This window comes from Stegodyphus dumicola, chromosome X2 (genome assembly GCF_044657685.1).
Source record: "Stegodyphus dumicola isolate Sdum_Otavi_A_Nest chromosome X2, ASM4465768v1".
NCBI lineage: Eukaryota > Metazoa > Arthropoda > Arachnida > Araneae > Eresidae > Stegodyphus > Stegodyphus dumicola.
In genome coordinates this window covers 28,404,123-28,426,763 of record NC_140781.1, presented here as the reverse complement: position 1 = coordinate 28,426,763, position 22,641 = coordinate 28,404,123, and the positions used below count along the sequence as shown (strand labels likewise).

The 22,641-nt window shown below is 33.2% G+C and overlaps 1 protein-coding gene across 1 annotated transcript in view; it reads left to right on the top strand.

Annotated features, from left to right (window-relative positions):
* LOC118196887 (neuronal acetylcholine receptor subunit alpha-10-like) overlaps positions 1 to 22,641 on the top strand; it is a 99,364-nt gene that overhangs the window by 58,918 nt on the left and 17,805 nt on the right. Inside the window, exon 8 of the mRNA XM_085808790.1 lies at positions 349 to 22,641. This exon is cut by the window's right edge and continues 17,805 nt beyond it. Within this exon, the coding sequence (XP_085664916.1) occupies positions 349 to 702 (354 nt within the window). The 3' untranslated portion in view covers positions 703 to 22,641. The remainder of the gene's footprint in view (positions 1 to 348) is intronic.

Below are 22,641 nucleotides of genomic sequence, written 5' to 3'. Positions count from 1 at the left end.
GAATTAGATAACTTTAGCTTAGTGTATAACTCCGTTACACATTAAACGCGCATGCGCACAAACATATTCGCAGCCGTAAGGGTCTTACGCACTCTCGTAAACGCCTGTGCGCATGCGTGAACTCGACGCATGCGCAGAAAGTTTGTAGCTTTGAGGTCCGGATTATAGATCATTCCGGATTATGGGTGTCCGAATTAACGACTTTTGACTGTATTAAACAACAATGAACCCTGCTGAATTCTTATTCTAGAACTTCAGACATATAGTGCTCTTATACAGTATATCTCAGTTTTCTGATGTTTACAAAATGTTTCACTGTTATGTACTAATAAAATGTATATTTTACAGCCACCGCATATGTTAGACCCTTTCTCTGATGATTCCTCTTCCAAGGACGAAAAAATTGCCATGGACCATATTGAAAGGTATTCATTCTCGCCACGTCTTCGACACCGAAAAGAAACGGACAGTGGAGGAAGCGATGTGACAAGTGAGGAGTTTGAAAGGCACTTTCTTCGCGTCCTTAATAAAGTTTATGAGACTATTGAACGTCAAGAAGCACGGTTAGTCGACCAAGAGCGAAAGGACAATATCCGCTCCGAATGGCAGCAAGTGGCTGTTATATGCGATAGATTCTTAATCGGTTTGTTTTTACTTATTAACACTTTTGCTACCTTTTTTATTCTGTTTCCCTCTCCATGAACTTTAGCTGGGAAATTGTTTAATTTTTCTGAAGAATTACAAAATTACATGATTAGACAGGAAGTCTAAAGCTCTATATTGTGCACATTGGTGGTATACTATGTTCATGCATCTTTTTCATCAAAAACTCGATATGATATATGGCAGCAGAACTTATAAATCTTAAGTAAGACGATCCTAAATAAGTGTGTTTCCTCTGCATATCTGTGTGTATATATATATACATCTGCATGTATATAGATATATAGATATATATGTATGTATATATATATATACATACATATATATCCAACTTTTCCTCATAGAAATATTGTTTTATTTTACATTCTTGCATATTACTTTGTTTCTGATTGATCAAGGTGCAAATATTAATAAGAGCTTTCGTTTCTTTGCACATTGTAACGCATGCCAGTATGCATTGTTTATTAGCATGTACGAATCATAGACTTCTTTTGAATTTGTGGATGAGGCTTGTAATTTGTATATCATCGTTTTAGTATACTAGTAAGCTCTATTAAACTTTCACGGGCCTTTTGGTTTTTGATGCAAGTTTGAGTGTGTTTTCACGTGGAAGATTAAAGTTGCTCAATGTCCAATCGATTCCATTCAAGAATTTTCCACTTTTATAGAAAGTTACTCATGTTTAATATTCTAGTAAAACAATTCATCTTCTTATTCGAAATTACTCTGTTCTACACAAGAACATAATTCATAATTTCATTAATTGATTCTTCATTTTTTATTAGATAATGCAATTTTAAAATTTTAAATTTAGTATAAACTTTCAAAAGTTATTTCAAATTTAGCTAATCAAATGCAATATGCTATTTAGGGCTTCATCTACTATAATTTAACTAACAACTTGTTTCAGAGCAGTCACTGGTTGATGTTTGCTCCAGATATATTTTCTTGTTTACTTTTATACAAGATCAACACTGTTTTTAAAAGGCTTTCCTTCATCTGGAAGTTGATTAAAATATATTTTTAAGGGATAGTTAATTTGATAAATAACATTTTCTATACAAACAACTAACTAGAATGTAGGAAAATATGTGAGTACCTTTCTGCTCAAATTCCCTAAAGAATGTAGATCGCGAATGTCTGTAGTATCCCTTTTTTCTTTATTCATGTATCATTCCAGATGTATCTTTTTACAATTAGTAAGCATATGGGATAATCCTTTGGATTCACTTTGTAAAGTAGAATAGTCTAGATTAACTTTAATAATCCTGTTCATATTTTTGTGGGCTCCTCAAGAATGTAACCTTACACCACAGGTGTAAAGTTTTAATTAGTTACTTTCCCATAATTAAGGGTTTTCATACAATATTCCTCCGTTTCATTAAACCTGAAGTTTCGCGTGTGATATAAGCGTAATTATTATACTATAAGAAATAATAAACTTTAGTTTTCATTAAACATATAGGTACATAAAAAAAGTCTGAATTAAACTCAGGTTTTCGTCATGCAGATGCAGTAACTGCGTTGTATGCTATGTGCAGCTATGTTTTAAAAGCTCCATTACACGGAATAAGTAGCTCAAAAGTATTTTGAAAAAGAGCCATTCTAACACTCAAACTAATTTCTGAATTTTTGTCTTTAGCAATTTTTTAATATCTAATGGCAGAGGCAAATAAAAGTTATTGAGAATAAAAAAAAATCTCAAATTACCTGAAGCCATTGGCTTAATGTCAATTTTCGTTTAACATTCCTTTCCGAAAAGAGCAAGAAATACAGTATTCCTCCGATTTACGTAATACGCATGTGCAAAGTCGTTAACATCCAAACTGAAACTAACTAGAAACAAAGACACTACTTCTGACCCGTATTTCTTGCATTCAGATAATATTCATTTAGTCACTTATTTATTGCTATTAGTGTTCGCTGTTTATTTACTCTTAAAATTGATTCAAAACACAAAACCATAAATCTAAAATTAAAGGTCTACAACTGCTGCAGAAGAAAAATCGAAAATTTTTCATATAAATGAAGATGAAAGCGTTATATCAGTAACAGCTCTAAATATAAATCGACTTATTTCTCTAGCGAATTCGAAAGTAATTCATAAAGTTTGTATCTTTGAAAGCATGAAAAATGCGGTACCACTGAAGTACAAACATTACCAACGCAAGTAGCTGAGCCCGATTTCAGAAATGGAGAAATTGCTGTGTTATTGGATTGAAGATCTGATTATTCTCCCACTTACTGGCATGCCTTCGTGGTGTAACAGTAGCATGCTCGGCCGGTATTCCAGAAGTCCGTGATTCTCGGCGAAGGTGATTGGATATTTTTCATCTTTTCTGCCTCTAAAAAAATCCTAATGGCTCTACAAGGGGCGCCCGAACTAAAAGGGTTGTGGATGATGATTCTCCACACCCAGGATTTGGCGACTAGGTCCCCTAAAACCCTAGTCACCCTTTAAAAAAGGAGAGTATATAAGGTATTTCTCCCAGTTACTAGCGTGCCTTCATAGTGTAACGGTGGCATGCTGGGCCGGTATTCCAGAGGTCCGTGGTTCGATTGCCGGCGAAGGTAGTTGCATAATTTTCATCTTTTCTGCCTCTAAAAAAATCCTAATGACTCTACAATAGAAGCGGATAATGTAGATTTTTCTGATTATTCATGAGAAGGCTAGGTATTCCCATATAAATTTGCAAGAGAAGGCCTGCGTCGGAAAGCGAAGAATGCATTTAAAATTAATTTGAATGATTCGAAGGATTTAAAGTTTGCATATCTACAGAGCAGCATAGTCACGGATGAGACTGCAAATGCAGATATTAACGTGGCAAGTAAAAAGCGTATGACCACAGATTCTATTCTAGGCATCTCTGTTAGATGCCGAGTACACTATCTTCAAGATAACAAAGAAATATCCGGTTACTCTCAGCCTTCAACATCAAGAGGGATAGAAATATGGCACAGAATAGCATTTCCCATAGGGCAGCAAGTTGAAAAATCTGAACTGCAGGCATTAGTCGACACATGAAACTGACTCCGTTAGCTCAGATAAACCCCAGTGGGAACGGCCGTGTACAATCATCCAACTTCTGGGCCGACTCGTAAGATTGTTTTCTAATTGAAAACTATTATTTCAACTCGTGTTCATACTCTATTGCATTTTCATATTTTCTTAGTTTACACCCGAGTAAATACAACTGCAGGATATTTCATTTATAAAGCAATACTCTGTAAGTAATACATATACATATTTATGTACTTAAAAAAAATAATAAATGTAATATTTAAGCGTTCTACAAATTTCATTTGCGTAATACTAAAGCTACCTAAAGGTTAACGAAACGCATTATTTACGTAATTCGGAGGATTACTGTATTTAAATTCTTTACCGAAGGAATTTAAAAGAGATCTGGTGTACAATATTTTTCTTAAGTAATTGCATCAAAATGGTCGAAGCTATATGTCTGTGACTTCAAGGAAATATTTTCGAAAGCAAAGTGACTCGCATTTATATTTCACGGGCCAAAAAACCGTAACCCATTCCCCACAATTCCAACATATTCAAGTATGGAACAGAAAATACGATTAACTGTCAGTGACCTTGGATTTCATTTGTCTCAAATACATGCAGGTCAAGCAAAAGCGTTTGCTGCGTTTTATCAAAGAAAAACTTATCATGACGCGTTGATAGATAGTTATAATAGAATTAAATTCTTACTGTACGTTTCTGAATGACAAAATGATTTATATTTCAAAAGCACTTCTAGTTTGATGTAAAACATCATTTTTGTTAATAGAAAAATAAATGTAAGTAATATTTCAGCTACTTTAGAAATAAATAAAAAGCATATTAAAAATCATTTAACTGAAATCGCATCAATCATAAAAAAATATTCCATGTAGCGATAATAAATTTTATGGCCTTTTTCATAAGTTCCTAGCATGAGTTTTAAACGTGAATGCTTAAAATATTATAAATTTGAGTTATATGAGTATGGGTTTACGTATTTGCAACTGTATCCATTTTCAACCCATAAAATTCTGTAGCTACTTTTTTAAAATATATTTACACTAATGACGTAAACAAAAGCCTTGGAATTTCAAAGTACTATGTATCAGTTAAATTAAAACAACAGTGACATCAATAGTTTCCTATACCTTAATTAAATCACAAGCTATTAATGGATTTTAATCATAATTTATGTTTTCGAAGTTACATTTCAGGTTAGAATGTGGTGAAACACACGAAAGTAATCTGCCTAATGAGAGGGATGCCTTTGTGGAGGGCTGTCTAAGAGAAAGTAGCTCATGAAGTTATATGTAGTACCATGTGTTATTAGTTGAAGTTGTTTGGCGTTTAAAATCCGCGAGAAAAATAAATTTTAACAGGATTGTCCATAAAGAGCTCATGTTAAAATCTTCCTTCTTAAACATGTGGGAAGATCCTAAATTGTTGTTTTCCCGCGTTACTCTTCTGCCTGGTATCATACTTCTTAGATTACTAGTGAAGGTAATTATGGAAAATTACTTATGAGATCATGTAAGTGGAAGTTTAAGTTTTCAAGAAAAGTATATAGAAAAATTAAGTATCTGATGTAACTTTACAATACACTTGCATACATAGCATTATAATTCCGCATCCCTTTTTAAGAAAAAATATCGAAATATCGATCACCACCGTCATCTAATATACAATTAATTTGAAAAAAATTTTAAAGGAGCAGGCTTAGTAAGTATTTCATTTCTTACTCATTTATTTATTTATTATCTCAAACTTTCATGAGCAGAAGATGCCAGTAATTTGGGAAAAGTAAGATTTGTAACATCGAGATGCTATTAAACATCTACAGCATGAGTAATATAAACCGGCAAAAAATTCCATTTAACATCTGAAATTATTATCTTGATTCTGTCTACATCAAACTTGAAACAAACTGAGACAATTTCAGGAGTACTAATCATTCTTTTGCAGTATATTCTGACTTCTGGTACTGCATATGGCAGCAACAGAGCATGGTTAAAGCAATGGAAAGAAGGTAAATACAGAGAATTTGTAAAAGATGAGACAGACCTCAAAAGGTAAAAGAACATAGGAAAAATCTAATCTGCCTCAGAATGTATGATCGAAAATGATATCTAATTGCTTTAAAAGGTACTTGCTTCCCAGAAAGCGATAGTTAAGCATACATGCATTGCATGATCAGCTTCTGAGAAGATCTATCAGTATACGGTTGGCGAGAAAGTCATTGCGCACTTCCTGACTTGAGGGGCAAAATATCATATATTTCTGCAAGAGGGCTTGCCAGAATCATTTTATCAGAATCACATACGCCACCAGCAGCATCTGATGGCGTATGTGATCCAGCAAAGAGAAGCATCAATCCCTTTTAACAAGATGTAAGAAATTATCTTGGTTTCATCTTTTCGGGCCTTTGTATTGAGCGAGGTGGTCTCATACCAAGACTTCCACTCTCTCCCGATGCTGTGCGTTTGGATTTCGTTTGGTAGAGATACCTCAAAAGCTTCGTATGTGAAATTATTCTATTAATGTGGTGAGGAACTCGTCCCTAGAATTTTCGTGTAGTTATATGCAGCGTGTCTAATGTGTCCGAAATTATTTCAACACTTCCATGTCCGTTATGTGTTGATAGTTGCTCTTTTTATATATTACTTTAATTATTCGGGAGCAAAGTAATTCCTTCATTTTCTGGGTCATTCTTATGTTTAAGTTTCAACTCCTTGACTTCTCATTAAGCGCTCTGTAACGCTTTTGCGATTCATTTTTGACTGTGTATTCGAGGGTAAAAAGCAAATGATTGCTTGGTGCGCTCTACCACCTGTTAAAATTTGTTCTATCATTTTTTAAACATCCTGTGTAATAGCTCCACGCTGACTATTAGTGACTGAATTTATTTCAGTAATATAGTATGTTAGTTGTTTGCATTATTGCTATTAGCAGAATATTATTATGGCACATTGGTAAAACTTGCTTGCATGTACGCGTGCTTAACAGGCAAAACGTAATACTGAAAGCGACAAGAATCCAAATGGGCAAAATCAGAAAAGAATGATTATGAAAGTAACTAAATTTTTTTTTTCTTTTCCCAAGGACTCTTTACGAGGTTTGGCAGTACTTTCAAGATAAGTATTTTAATAGTCTACCATTAATCACTCACATTGCAAGCATGCATATCGTTATGTAATTACATTTTTATCATTATGGATGCATTTTTATTGCATGATGATAAATTTCCAGAAAACACCCTCTAACTGGAAAGTTCGTAGACATAATTCATTTGCCTCGGATATATGCCTTATTATAGAACTCTAACTATCTTTAAGTTTCATTTACTTAACAATGATTTCTGAAAGTAGAATTCTCTCTTCCCTCTTGAATATCTGTGGAATTTTGAATTCCAGTTTGAGTTAAAATTCCTTAAAACAGTCTTTTTCCAACCTGTTTTGTTCATGCATCCCTTTCACCATTGTTAGAAGATCATTTCCCCTCCATTCCAAAAAAGGAATAAATATTGAAAAATACATATATATATTTAAAAAAAAATTTTTTTTTATGTGTTGCATAAATTAAACAACAAAAAGTATAGAAAATAGTAATAAACACCAAAACTTGAATAAAAGAAGTTTTTCATATTCATGAACTAAAACTAATACTTGACAGCTCACTAATAGGCTTATAGCATCCTTCCTGAAATTATGAAATCCTCCCACGAGTGAATTCCCCTCTGGTTGAGAACCCCTGCCTTTAAATGAAAAAAAGAGAAAAAGACGTACACAGCAAATATCAGAAATGTATCCATCCGTGGCTTTACCGTCATCTGATCTGTAATTAATTTGAAAAAATTTTAAAGCAGCAGGCTTAGTAAGTATTTCCTTTCTTACTCATTTATTTATTCATTATCTCAAACTTTCATGAGCAAAAGATGCCAGTAATTTGGGAAAAGTATAACTGTAGAAAAGTAAGATTTGTAACATCTAGATGCTATTAAACATCAACAGCATGAGTAATATAAACCGGCAAAGAATTCCATTTAACATCTGAAATTATTATCTTGATTCTGTCTACATCAAACTTGAAACAAATTGAGACAATTTCAGGACTACTAATCATTCTTTTGCAGTATATTCTGACTTCTGGTACTGCATATGGCAGCAACAGAGCATGGTTAAAGCAATGGAAAAAAGGTAAATCCAGAGTATTTGTAAAAGATGTGACAAACCTCAAAAGGTAAAAAAACATACAAAAAATCTAATCTGCCTCAGAATGTATGATCGAAAATGATATCTAATTGCTTTAAAAGGTACTTGCTTACTAGAAAGCGATAGTTTCGCAAGCATATATGCATCGCATCATCACCTTCTGAGAAGATCTATCAGTATGCGGTTATTCGGGAGCAAAGTAATTCCTTCATTTTCTGTGTCATTCTTATGTTTAAGTCTCATTTCCTTGACTTCTATTAAGAGCTCTGTAACGCTTATGGGATTCATTTTTGACTGTGTATTCGAGGGTAAAAAGCAAATGTTTGCTTGGTGCGCTCTCCCACCTGTTAAAATTTGTTCTATCATTTTTTAAACATCCTGTGTAATAGCTATACGCTGACTATTAGTGACTGAATTTATTTCAGTAATATAGTATGTTAGTTGTTTGCATTATTGCTATTAGCAGAATATTATTATGGCACATTGGTAAAACTTATAATAGCTTGCATATACACGTGCTTAACAGGCAAAACGTAATACTGAAAGCGTCAAGAATCCAAATGGGCAAAATCAGAAAAGAATGATTATGAAAGTAACCAATTTTTTTTTTTCTTTTCCCAAGGACTCTTTACGAGGTTTGGCACTACTTTCAAGATAAGTATTTTAATAGTCTACCATTAATCACTCACATTGCAAGCATGCATATCGTTATGTAATTACATTTTTATCTTTATGGATGCAGTTTTATTGCATGACGATGAATTTCCAGAAAACACCCTCTACCTGGAAAGTTCGTAGACATAATTCATTTGCCTCGGATATATGCCTTATTATAGAACTCTAACTATCTTTAAGTTTCATTTACTTAACAATGATTTCCGAAAGTAGAATTCTCTCTTCCCTCTTGAATATCTGTGGCGTTTTGAAATCCAGTTTGAGTTAAAATTCCTTAAAACAGTCTTTTTCTACCTGTTTTGTTCATGCATCCCTTTCACCATTGTTAGAAGATCATTTACCCTCCATTCCAAAAAAGGAATAAATATCGAAAAATACATATATACATTGAAAATTATTTTTTATGTGTTGCATAAATTAAACAACAAAAAGTATAGAAAATAGTGATAAACACCAAAACTTGAATAAAAGAAGTTTTTCATATTCATGAACTAAAACTAATACTCGACAGCTCACTAATAGGCTTATAGCATCCTTTCTGAAATTATGAAATCCTCCCTGGAGTAAATTCCCCTCTGGTTGAGAACCCCTGCATTTAATGGTAAAGTAAGGAAAAAAAGAGAAAAAGACGTACACAGCAAATATCAGAAATGTATCCATCCGTGGCTTTACCGTCATCTGATATGTAATTAATTTGAAAAAATTTTAAAGCAGCAGGCTTAGTAAGTATTTCCTTTCTTACTCATTTATTTATTCATTATCTCAAACTTTCATGAGCAAAAGATGCCAGTAATTTGGGAAAAGTATAACTGTAGAAAAGTAAGATTTGTAACATCTAGATGCTATTAAACATCAACAGCATGAGTAATATAAACCGGCAAAGAATTCCATTTAACATCTGAAATTATTATCTTGATTCTGTCTACATCAAACTTGAAACAAATTGAGACAATTTCAGGACTACTAATCATTCTTTTGCAGTATATTCTGACTTCTGGTACTGCATATGGCAGCAACAGAGCATTGTTAAAGCAATGGAAAAAAGGTAAATCCAGAGTATTTGTAAAAGACGTGACAAACCTCAAAAGGTAAAAAACATACAAAAAATCTAATCTGCCTCAGAATATATGATCGAAAATGATATCTAATTGCTTTAAAATGTACTTGCTTACCAGAAAGCGATAGTTTTGCAAGCATATATGCATCGCATCATCAGCTTCTGAGAAGATCTATCAGTGTACGGTTGGCGAGAAAGTCGTTGCGCACTTCCTGACTTGAGGGGCAAAATATCATATATTTCTGCAAGAGGCCTTGCCAGAATCATTTTATCTGAATCACATACGCGACCAGCAGCATCTGATGGTGTATGTAATCCAGCAAAGAGAAGCATCAATCCCTTTTAACAAGATGTAAGAAATTATCTTGGTTTCATCTTTTCGGGCCTTTGTATTGAGCGAGGTGTTCTCATACCAAGACTTCCACTCTCTCTACCGATGCTGTGCGTTTCGATTTCGTTTGGTAGAGATACCTCAAAAGCTTCGTATGTGAGATTATTCTATTAATGTGGTGAGGAACTCGTCCCTAGAATTTTCGTGTAGTTATATGCAGCGTGTCTAATGTGTCCGAAATTATTTCAACACTTCCATGTCCGTTATGTGTTGATAGTTGCTCTTTTTATATATTACTGTAATTATTCGGGAGCAAAGTAATTCCTTCATTTTCTGTGTCATTCTTATGTTTAAGTCTCAACTCCTTGACTTCTCATTAAGCGCTCTGTAATGCTTTTGCGATTCATTTTTGACTGTGCATTCGAGGGTAAAAAGCAAATGATTGCTTGGTGCGCTGTACCACCTGTTAAAATTTGTTCTATCATTTTTTAAACATCCTGTGTAATAGCTATATGCTGACTATTAGTGACTGAATTTATTTCGGTAATATAGTATGTTAGTTGTTTGCATTATTGCTATTAGCAGAATATTATTATGGCACATTGGTAAAACTTATAATAGCTTGCATGTACGCGTGCTTAACAGGCAAAACGTAATACTGAAAGCGACAAGAATCCAAATGGGCAAAATCAGAAAAGAATGATTATGAAAGTAACTAAATTTTTTTTTTCTTTTCCCAAGGACTCTTTACGAGGTTTGGCAGTACTTTCAAGATAAGTATTTTAATAGTCTACCATTAATCACTCACATTGCAAGCATGCATATCGTTATGTAATTACATTTTTATCATTATGGATGCATTTTTATTGCATGATGATGAATTTCCAGAAAACACCCTCTAACTGGAAAGTTCGTAGACATAATTCATTTGCCTCGGATATATGCCTTATTATAGAACTCTAACTATCTTTAAGTTTCATTTACTTAACAATGATTTCTGAAAGTAGAATTCTCTCTTCCCTCTTGAATATCTGTGGAATTTTGAATTCCAGTTTGAGTTAAAATTCCTTAAAACAGTCTTTTTCCAACCTGTTTTGTTCATGCATCCCTTTCACCATTGTTAGAAGATCATTTCCCCTCCATTCCAAAAAAGGAATAAATATTGAAAAATACATATATATATTAAAAAAATTTTTTTTTTATGTGTTGCATAAATTAAACAACAAAAAGTATAGAAAATAGTAATAAACACCAAAACTTGAATAAAAGAAGTTTTTCATATTCATGAACTAAAACTAATACTTGACAGCTCACTAATAGGCTTATAGCATCCTTCCTGAAATTATGAAATCCTCCCGCGAGTGAATTCCCCTCTGGTTGAGAACCCCTGCCTTTAAATGAAAAAAAGAGAAAAAGACGTACACAGCAAATATCAGAAATGTATCCATCCGTGGCTTTACCGTCATCTGATATGTAATTAATTTGAAAAAATTTTAAAGCTGCAGGCTTAGTAAGTATTTCCTTTCTTACTCATTTATTTATTCATTACCTCAAACTTTCATGAGCAAAAGATGCCAGTAATTTGGGAAAAGTATAACTGTAGAAATGTAAGATTTGTAACATCTAGATGCTATTAAACATCAACAGCATGAGTAATATAAACTGCAAAGAATTCCATTTAACATCTGAAATTATTATCGTGATTCTGTCTATATCAAACTTGAAACAATTTGAGACAATTTCAGGACTACTAATCATTCTTTTGCAGTATATTCTGACTTCTGGTACTGCATATGGCAGCAACAGAGCATGGTTAAAGCAATGGAAAAAAGGTAAATCCAGAGTATTTGTAAAAGATGTGACAAACCTCAAAAGGTAAAAAAACATACAAAAAATCTAATCTGCCTCAGAATGTATGATCGAAAATGATATCTAATTGCTTTAAAAGGTACTTGCTTACTAGAAAGCGATAGTTTCGCAAGCATATATGCATCGCATCATCACCTTCTGAGAAGATCTATCAGTATGCGGTTATTCGGGAGCAAAGTAATTCCTTCATTTTCTGTGTCATTCTTATGTTTAAGTCTCATTTCCTTGACTTCTATTAAGAGCTCTGTAACGCTTATGGGATTCATTTTTGACTGTGTATTCGAGGGTAAAAAGCAAATGTTTGCTTGGTGCGCTCTCCCACCTGTTAAAATTTGTTCTATCATTTTTTAAACATCCTGTGTAATAGCTATACGCTGACTATTAGTGACTGAATTTATTTCAGTAATATAGTATGTTAGTTGTTTGCATTATTGCTATTAGCAGAATATTATTATGGCACATTGGTAAAACTTATAATAGCTTGCATATACACGTGCTTAACAGGCAAAACGTAATACTGAAAGCGTCAAGAATCCAAATGGGCAAAATCAGAAAAGAATGATTATGAAAGTAACCAATTTTTTTTTTTCTTTTCCCAAGGACTCTTTACGAGGTTTGGCACTACTTTCAAGATAAGTATTTTAATAGTCTACCATTAATCACTCACATTGCAAGCATGCATATCGTTATGTAATTACATTTTTATCTTTATGGATGCAGTTTTATTGCATGACGATGAATTTCCAGAAAACACCCTCTACCTGGAAAGTTCGTAGACATAATTCATTTGCCTCGGATATATGCCTTATTATAGAACTCTAACTATCTTTAAGTTTCATTTACTTAACAATGATTTCCGAAAGTAGAATTCTCTCTTCCCTCTTGAATATCTGTGGCGTTTTGAAATCCAGTTTGAGTTAAAATTCCTTAAAACAGTCTTTTTCAACCTGTTTTGTTCATGCATCCCTTTCACCATTGTTAGAAGATCATTTACCCTCCATTCCAAAAAAGGAATAAATATCGAAAAATACATATATACATTGAAAATTATTTTTTATGTGTTGCATAAATTAAACAACAAAAAGTATAGAAAATAGTGATAAACACCAAAACTTGAATAAAAGAAGTTTTTCATATTCATGAACTAAAACTAATACTCGACAGCTCACTAATAGGCTTATAGCATCCTTTCTGAAATTATGAAATCCTCCCTGGAGTAAATTCCCCTCTGGTTGAGAACCCCTGCATTTAATGGTAAAGTAAGGAAAAAAAGAGAAAAAGACGTACACAGCAAATATCAGAAATGTATCCATCCGTGGCTTTACCGTCATCTGATATGTAATTAATTTGAAAAAATTTTAAAGCAGCAGGCTTAGTAAGTATTTCCTTTCTTACTCATTTATTTATTCATTATCTCAAACTTTCATGAGCAAAAGATGCCAGTAATTTGGGAAAAGTATAACTGTAGAAAAGTAAGATTTGTAACATCTAGATGCTATTAAACATCAACAGCATGAGTAATATAAACCGGCAAAGAATTCCATTTAACATCTGAAATTATTATCTTGATTCTGTCTACATCAAACTTGAAACAAATTGAGACAATTTCAGGACTACTAATCATTCTTTTGCAGTATATTCTGACTTCTGGTACTGCATATGGCAGCAACAGAGCATTGTTAAAGCAATGGAAAAAAGGTAAATCCAGAGTATTTGTAAAAGACGTGACAAACCTCAAAAGGTAAAAAACATACAAAAAATCTAATCTGCCTCAGAATGTATGATCGAAAATGATATCTAATTGCTTTAAAATGTACTTGCTTACCAGAAAGCGATAGTTTTGCAAGCATATATGCATCGCATCATCAGCTTCTGAGAAGATCTATCAGTGTACGGTTGGCGAGAAAGTCGTTGCGCACTTCCTGACTTGAGGGGCAAAATATCATATATTTCTGCAAGAGGCCTTGCCAGAATCATTTTATCTGAATCACATACGCGACCAGCAGCATCTGATGGTGTATGTAATCCAGCAAAGAGAAGCATCAATCCCTTTTAACAAGATGTAAGAAATTATCTTGGTTTCATCTTTTCGGGCCTTTGTATTGAGCGAGGTGTTCTCATACCAAGACTTCCACTCTCTCTACCGATGCTGTGCGTTTCGATTTCGTTTGGTAGAGATACCTCAAAAGCTTCGTATGTGAGATTATTCTATTAATGTGGTGAGGAACTCGTCCCTAGAATTTTCGTGTAGTTATATGCAGCGTGTCTAATGTGTCCGAAATTATTTCAACACTTCCATGTCCGTTATGTGTTGATAGTTGCTCTTTTTATATATTACTGTAATTATTCGGGAGCAAAGTAATTCCTTCATTTTCTGTGTCATTCTTATGTTTAAGTCTCAACTCCTTGACTTCTCATTAAGCGCTCTGTAATGCTTTTGCGATTCATTTTTGACTGTGCATTCGAGGGTAAAAAGCAAATGATTGCTTGGTGCGCTGTACCACCTGTTAAAATTTGTTCTATCATTTTTTAAACATCCTGTGTAATAGCTATATGCTGACTATTAGTGACTGAATTTATTTCGGTAATATAGTATGTTAGTTGTTTGCATTATTGCTATTAGCAGAATATTATTATGGCACATTGGTAAAACTTATAATAGCTTGCATGTACGCGTGCTTAACAGGCAAAACGTAATACTGAAAGCGACAAGAATCCAAATGGGCAAAATCAGAAAAGAATGATTATGAAAGTAACTAAATTTTTTTTTTCTTTTCCCAAGGACTCTTTACGAGGTTTGGCAGTACTTTCAAGATAAGTATTTTAATAGTCTACCATTAATCACTCACATTGCAAGCATGCATATCGTTATGTAATTACATTTTTATCATTATGGATGCATTTTTATTGCATGATGATGAATTTCCAGAAAACACCCTCTAACTGGAAAGTTCGTAGACATAATTCATTTGCCTCGGATATATGCCTTATTATAGAACTCTAACTATCTTTAAGTTTCATTTACTTAACAATGATTTCTGAAAGTAGAATTCTCTCTTCCCTCTTGAATATCTGTGGAATTTTGAATTCCAGTTTGAGTTAAAATTCCTTAAAACAGTCTTTTTCCAACCTGTTTTGTTCATGCATCCCTTTCACCATTGTTAGAAGATCATTTCCCCTCCATTCCAAAAAAGGAATAAATATTGAAAAATACATATATATATTAAAAAAAATTTTTTTTTATGTGTTGCATAAATTAAACAACAAAAAGTATAGAAAATAGTAATAAACACCAAAACTTGAATAAAAGAAGTTTTTCATATTCATGAACTAAAACTAATACTTGACAGCTCACTAATAGGCTTATAGCATCCTTCCTGAAATTATGAAATCCTCCCGCGAGTGAATTCCCCTCTGGTTGAGAACCCCTGCCTTTAAATGAAAAAAAGAGAAAAAGACGTACACAGCAAATATCAGAAATGTATCCATCCGTGGCTTTACCGTCATCTGATATGTAATTAATTTGAAAAAATTTTAAAGCAGCAGGCTTAGTAAGTATTTCCTTTCTTACTCATTTATTTATTCATTATCTCAAACTTTCATGAGCAAAAGATGCCAGTAATTTGGGAAAAGTATAACTGTAGAAATGTAAGATTTGTAACATCTAGATGCTATTAAACATCAACAGCATGAGTAATATAAACTGGCAAAGAATTCCATTTAACATCTGAAATTATTATCTTGATTCTGTCTACATCAAACTTGAAACAAACTGAGACAATTTCAGGACTACTAATCATTCTTTTGCAGTATATTCTGACTTCTGGTACTTCATATGGCAGCAACAGAGCATGGTTAAAGCAATGGAAAAAAGGTAAATCCAGAGTATTTGTAAAAGACGTGACAAACCTCAAAAGGTAAAAAACATACAAAAAATCTAATCTGCCTCAGAATGTATGATCGAAAATGATATCTAATTGCTTTAAAATGTACTTGCTTACCAGAAAGCGATAGTTTTGCAAGCATATATGCATCGCATCATCAGCTTCTGAGAAGATCTATCAGTGTACGGTTGGCGAGAAAGTCGTTGCGCACTTCCTGACTTGAGGGGCAAAATATCATATATTTCTGCAAGAGGCCTTGCCAGAATCATTTTATCTGAATCACATACGCGACCAGCAGCATCTGATGGCGTATGTAATCCAGCAAAGAGAAGCATCAATCCCTTTTAACAAGATGTAAGAAATTATCTTGGTTTCATCTTTTCGGGCCTTTGTATTGAGCGAGGTGTTCTCATACCAAGACTTCCACTCTCTCTACCGATGCTGTGCGTTTCGATTTCGTTTGGTAGAGATACCTCAAAAGCTTCGTATGTGAGATTATTCTATTAATGTGGTGAGGAACTCGTCCCTAGAATTTCCGTGTAGTTATATGCAGCGTGTCTAATGTGTCCGAAATTATTTCAACACTTCCATGTCCGTTATGTGTTCATAGTTGCTCTTTTTATATATTACTTTAATTATTCGGGAGCAAAGTAATTCCTTCATTTTCTGTGTCATTCTTATGTTTAAGTCTCAACTCCTTGACTTCTCATTAAGCGCTCTGTAATGCTTTTGCGATTCATTTTTGACTGTGCATTCGAGGGTAAAAAGCAAATGATTGCTTGGTGCGCTGTACCACCTGTTAAAATTTGTTCTATCATTTTTTAAACATCCTGTGTAATAGCTATATGCTGACTATTAGTGACTGAATTTATTTCAGTAATATAGTATGTTAGTTGTTTGCATTATTGCTATTAGCAGAATATTATTATGGCACATTGGTAAAACTTATAATAGCTTGCATGTACGCGTGCTTAACAGGCAAAACGTAATACTGAAAGCGACAAGAATCCAAATGGGCAAAATCAGAAAAGAATGATTATGAAAGTAACTAAATTTTTTTTTTCTTTTCCCAAGGACTCTTTACGAGGTTTGGCAGTACTTTCAAGATAAGTATTTTAATAGTCTACCATTAATCACTCACATTGCAAGCATGCATATCGTTATGTAATTACATTTTTATCATTATGGATGCATTTTTATTGCATGATGATGAATTTCCAGAAAACACCCTCTAACTGGAAAGTTCGTAGACATAATTCATTTGCCTCGGATATATGCCTTATTATAGAACTCTAACTATCTTTAAGTTTCATTTACTTAACAATGATTTCTGAAAGTAGAATTCTCTCTTCCCTCTTGAATATCTGTGGAATTTTGAATTCCAGTTTGAGTTAAAATTCCTTAAAACAGTCTTTTTCCAACCTGTTTTGTTCATGCATCCCTTTCACCATTGTTAGAAGATCATTTCCCCTCCATTCCAAAAAAGGAATAAATATTGAAAAATACATATATATATTTAAAAAAAAATTTTTTTTATGTGTTGCATAAATTAAACAACAAAAAGTATAGAAAATAGTAATAAACACCAAAACTTGAATAAAAGAAGTTTTTCATATTCATGAACTAAAACTAATACTTGACAGCTCACTAATAGGCTTATAGCATCCTTCCTGAAATTATGAAATCCTCCCGCGAGTGAATTCCCCTCTGGTTGAGAACCCCTGCCTTTAAATGAAAAAAAGAGAAAAAGACGTACACAGCAAATATCAGAAATGTATCCATCCGTGGCTTTACCGTCATCTGATATGTAATTAATTTGAAAAAATTTTAAAGCAGCAGGCTTAGTAAGTATTTCCTTTCTTACTCATTTATTTATTCATTATCTCAAACTTTCATGAGCAAAAGATGCCAGTAATTTGGGAAAAGTATAACTGTAGAAATGTAAGATTTGTAACATCTAGATGCTATTAAACATCAACAGCATGAGTAATATAAACCGGCAAAGAATTCCATTTAACATCTGAAATTATTATCTTGATTCTGTCTACATCAAACTTGAAACAAACTGAGACAATTTCAGGAGTACTAATCATTCTTTTGCAGTATATTCTGACTTCTGGTACTGCATATGGCAGCAACAGAGCATGGTTAAAGCAATGGAAAAAAGGTAAATCCAGAGTATTTGTAAAAGACGTGACAAACCTCAAAAGGTAAAAAAACATACAAAAAATCTAATCTGCCTCAGAATGTATGATCGAAAATGATATCTAATTGCTTTAAAAGGTACTTGCTTACTAGAAAGCGATAGTTTCGCAAGCATATATGCATCGCATCATCACCTTCTGAGAAGATCTATCAGTATGCGGTTATTCGGGAGCAAAGTAATTCCTTCATTTTCTGTGTCATTCTTATGTTTAAGTCTCATTTCCTTGACTTCTATTAAGAGCTCTGTAACGCTTATGGGATTCATTTTTGACTGTGTATTCGAGGGTAAAAAGCAAATGTTTGCTTGGTGCGCTCTCCCACCTGTTAAAATTTGTTCTATCATTTTTTAAACATCCTGTGTAATAGCTATACGCTGACTATTAGTGACTGAATTTATTTCAGTAATATAGTATGTTAGTTGTTTGCATTATTGCTATTAGCAGAATATTATTATGGCACATTGGTAAAACTTATAATAGCTTGCATATACACGTGCTTAACAGGCAAAACGTAATACTGAAAGCGTCAAGAATCCAAATGGGCAAAATCAGAAAAGAATGATTATGAAAGTAACCAATTTTTTTTTTTCTTTTCCCAAGGACTCTTTACGAGGTTTGGCACTACTTTCAAGATAAGTATTTTAATAGTCTACCATTAATCACTCACATTGCAAGCATGCATATCGTTATGTAATTACATTTTTATCTTTATGGATGCAGTTTTATTGCATGACGATGAATTTCCAGAAAACACCCTCTACCTGGAAAGTTCGTAGACATAATTCATTTGCCTCGGATATATGCCTTATTATAGAACTCTAACTATCTTTAAGTTTCATTTACTTAACAATGATTTCCGAAAGTAGAATTCTCTCTTCCCTCTTGAATATCTGTGGCGTTTTGAAATCCAGTTTGAGTTAAAATTCCTTAAAACAGTCTTTTTCAACCTGTTTTGTTCATGCATCCCTTTCACCATTGTTAGAAGATCATTTACCCTCCATTCCAAAAAAGGAATAAATATCGAAAAATACATATATACATTGAAAATTATTTTTTATGTGTTGCATAAATTAAACAACAAAAAGTATAGAAAATAGTGATAAACACCAAAACTTGAATAAAAGAAGTTTTTCATATTCATGAACTAAAACTAATACTCGACAGCTCACTAATAGGCTTATAGCATCCTTTCTGAAATTATGAAATCCTCCGTGGAGTAAATTCCCCTCTGGTTGAGAACCCCTGCATTTAATGGTAAAGTAAGGAAAAAAAGAGAAAAAGACGTACACAGCAAATATCAGAAATGTATCCATCCGTGGCTTTACCGTCATCTGATATGTAATTAATTTGAAAAAATTTTAAAGCAGCAGGCTTAGTAAGTATTTCCTTTCTTACTCATTTATTTATTCATTATCTCAAACTTTCATGAGCAAAAGATGCCAGTAATTTGGGAAAAGTATAACTGTAGAAAAGTAAGATTTGTAACATCTAGATGCTATTAAACATCAACAGCATGAGTAATATAAACCGGCAAAGAATTCCATTTAACATCTGAAATTATTATCTTGATTCTGTCTACATCAAACTTGAAACAAATTGAGACAATTTCAGGACTACTAATCATTCTTTTGCAGTATATTCTGACTTCTGGTACTTCATATGGCAGCAACAGAGCATGGTTAAAGCAATGGAAAAAAGGTAAATCCAGAGTATTTGTAAAAGACGTGACAAACCTCAAAAGGTAAAAAACATACAAAAAATCTAATCTGCCTCAGAATGTATGATCGAAAATGATATCTAATTGCTTTAAAATGTACTTGCTTACCAGAAAGCGATAGTTTTGCAAGCATATATGCATCGCATCATCAGCTTCTGAGAAGATCTATCAGTGTACGGTTGGCGAGAAAGTCGTTGCGCACTTCCTGACTTGAGGGGCAAAATATCATATATTTCTGCAAGAGGCCTTGCCAGAATCATTTTATCTGAATCACATACGCGACCAGCAGCATCTGATGGCGTATGTAATCCAGCAAAGAGAAGCATCAATCCCTTTTAACAAGATGTAAGAAATTATCTTGGTTTCATCTTTTCGGGCCTTTGTATTGAGCGAGGTGTTCTCATACCAAGACTTCCACTCTCTCTACCGATGCTGTGCGTTTCGATTTCGTTTGGTAGAGATACCTCAAAAGCTTCGTATGTGAGATTATTCTATTAATGTGGTGAGGAACTCGTCCCTAGAATTTTCGTGTAGTTATATGCAGCGTGTCTAATGTGTCCGAAATTATTTCAACACTTCCATGTCCGTTATGTGTTGATAGTTGCTCTTTTTATATATTACTTTAATTATTCGGGAGCAAAGTAATTCCTTCATTTTCTGTGTCATTCTTATGTTTAAGTCTCAACTCCTTGACTTCTCATTAAGCGCTCTGTAATGCTTTTGCGATTCATTTTTGACTGTGCATTCGAGGGTAAAAAGCAAATGATTGCTTGGTGCGCTGTACCACCTGTTAAAATTTGTTCTATCATTTTTTAAACATCCTGTGTAATAGCTATATGCTGACTATTAGTGACTGAATTTATTTCAGTAATATAGTATGTTAGTTGTTTGCATTATTGCTATTAGCAGAATATTATTATGGCACATTGGTAAAACTTATAATAGCTTGCATGTACGCGTGCTTAACAGGCAAAACGTAATACTGAAAGCGACAAGAATCCAAATGGGCAAAATCAGAAAAGAATGATTATGAAAGTAACTAAATTTTTTTTTTCTTTTCCCAAGGACTCTTTACGAGGTTTGGCAGTACTTTCAAGATAAGTATTTTAATAGTCTACCATTAATCACTCACATTGCAAGCATGCATATCGTTATGTAATTACATTTTTATCATTATGGATGCATTTTTATTGCATGATGATGAATTTCCAGAAAACACCCTCTAACTGGAAAGTTCGTAGACATAATTCATTTGCCTCGGATATATGCCTTATTATAGAACTCTAACTATCTTTAAGTTTCATTTACTTAACAATGATTTCTGAAAGTAGAATTCTCTCTTCCCTCTTGAATATCTGTGGAATTTTGAATTCCAGTTTGAGTTAAAATTCCTTAAAACAGTCTTTTTCCAACCTGTTTTGTTCATGCATCCCTTTCACCATTGTTAGATCATTTCCCCTCCATTCCAAAAAAGGAATAAATATTGAAAAATACATATATATATTTAAAAAAATTTTTTTTTTATGTGTTGCATAAATTAAACAACAAAAAGTATAGAAAATAGTAATAAACACCAAAACTTGAATAAAAGAAGTTTTTCATATTCATGAACTAAAACTAATACTTGACAGCTCACTAATAGGCTTATAGCATCCTTCCTGAAATTATGAAATCCTCCCGCGAGTGAATTCCCCTCTGGTTGAGAACCCCTGCCTTTAAATGAAAAAAAGAGAAAAAGACGTACACAGCAAATATCAGAAATGTATCCATCCGTGGCTTTACCGTCATCTGATATGTAATTAATTTGAAAAAATTTTAAAGCAGCAGGCTTAGTAAGTATTTCCTTTCTTACTCATTTATTTATTCATTACCTCAAACTTTCATGAGCAAAAGATGCCAGTAATTTGGGAAAAGTATAACTGTAGAAAAGTAAGATTTGTAACATCTAGATGCTATTAAACATCAACAGCATGAGTAATATAAACCGGCAAAGAATTCCATTTAACATCTGAAATTATTATCTTGATTCTGTCTACATCAAACTTGAAACAAATTGAGACAATTTCAGGACTACTAATCATTCTTTTGCAGTATATTCTGACTTCTGGTACTGCATATGGCAGCAACAGAGCATGGTTAAAGCAATGGAAAAAAGGTAAATCCAGAGTATTTGTAAAAGATGTGACAAACCTCAAAAGGTAAAAAAACATACAAAAAATCTAATCTGCCTCAGAATGTATGATCGAAAATGATATCTAATTGCTTTAAAATGTACTTGCTTACTAGAAAGCGATAGTTTCGCAAGCATATATGCATCGCATCATCACCTTCTGAGAAGATCTATCAGTATGCGGTTATTCGGGAGCAAAGTAATTCCTTCATTTTCTGTGTCATTCTTATGTTTAAGTCTCATTTCCTTGACTTCTATTAAGAGCTCTGTAACGCTTATGGGATTCATTTTTGACTGTGTATTCGAGGGTAAAAAGCAAATGTTTGCTTGGTGCGCTCTCCCACCTGTTAAAATTTGTTCTATCATTTTTTAAACATCCTGTGTAATAGCTATACGCTGACTATTAGTGACTGAATTTATTTCAGTAATATAGTATGTTAGTTGTTTGCATTATTGCTATTAGCAGAATATTATTATGGCACATTGGTAAAACTTATAATAGCTTGCATATACACGTGCTTAACAGGCAAAACGTAATACTGAAAGCGTCAAGAATCCAAATGGGCAAAATCAGAAAAGAATGATTATGAAAGTAACCAATTTTTTTTTTTCTTTTCCCAAGGACTCTTTACGAGGTTTGGCACTACTTTCAAGATAAGTATTTTAATAGTCTACCATTAATCACTCACATTGCAAGCATGCATATCGTTATGTAATTACATTTTTATCTTTATGGATGCAGTTTTATTGCATGACGATGAATTTCCAGAAAACACCCTCTACCTGGAAAGTTCGTAGACATAATTCATTTGCCTCGGATATATGCCTTATTATAGAACTCTAACTATCTTTAAGT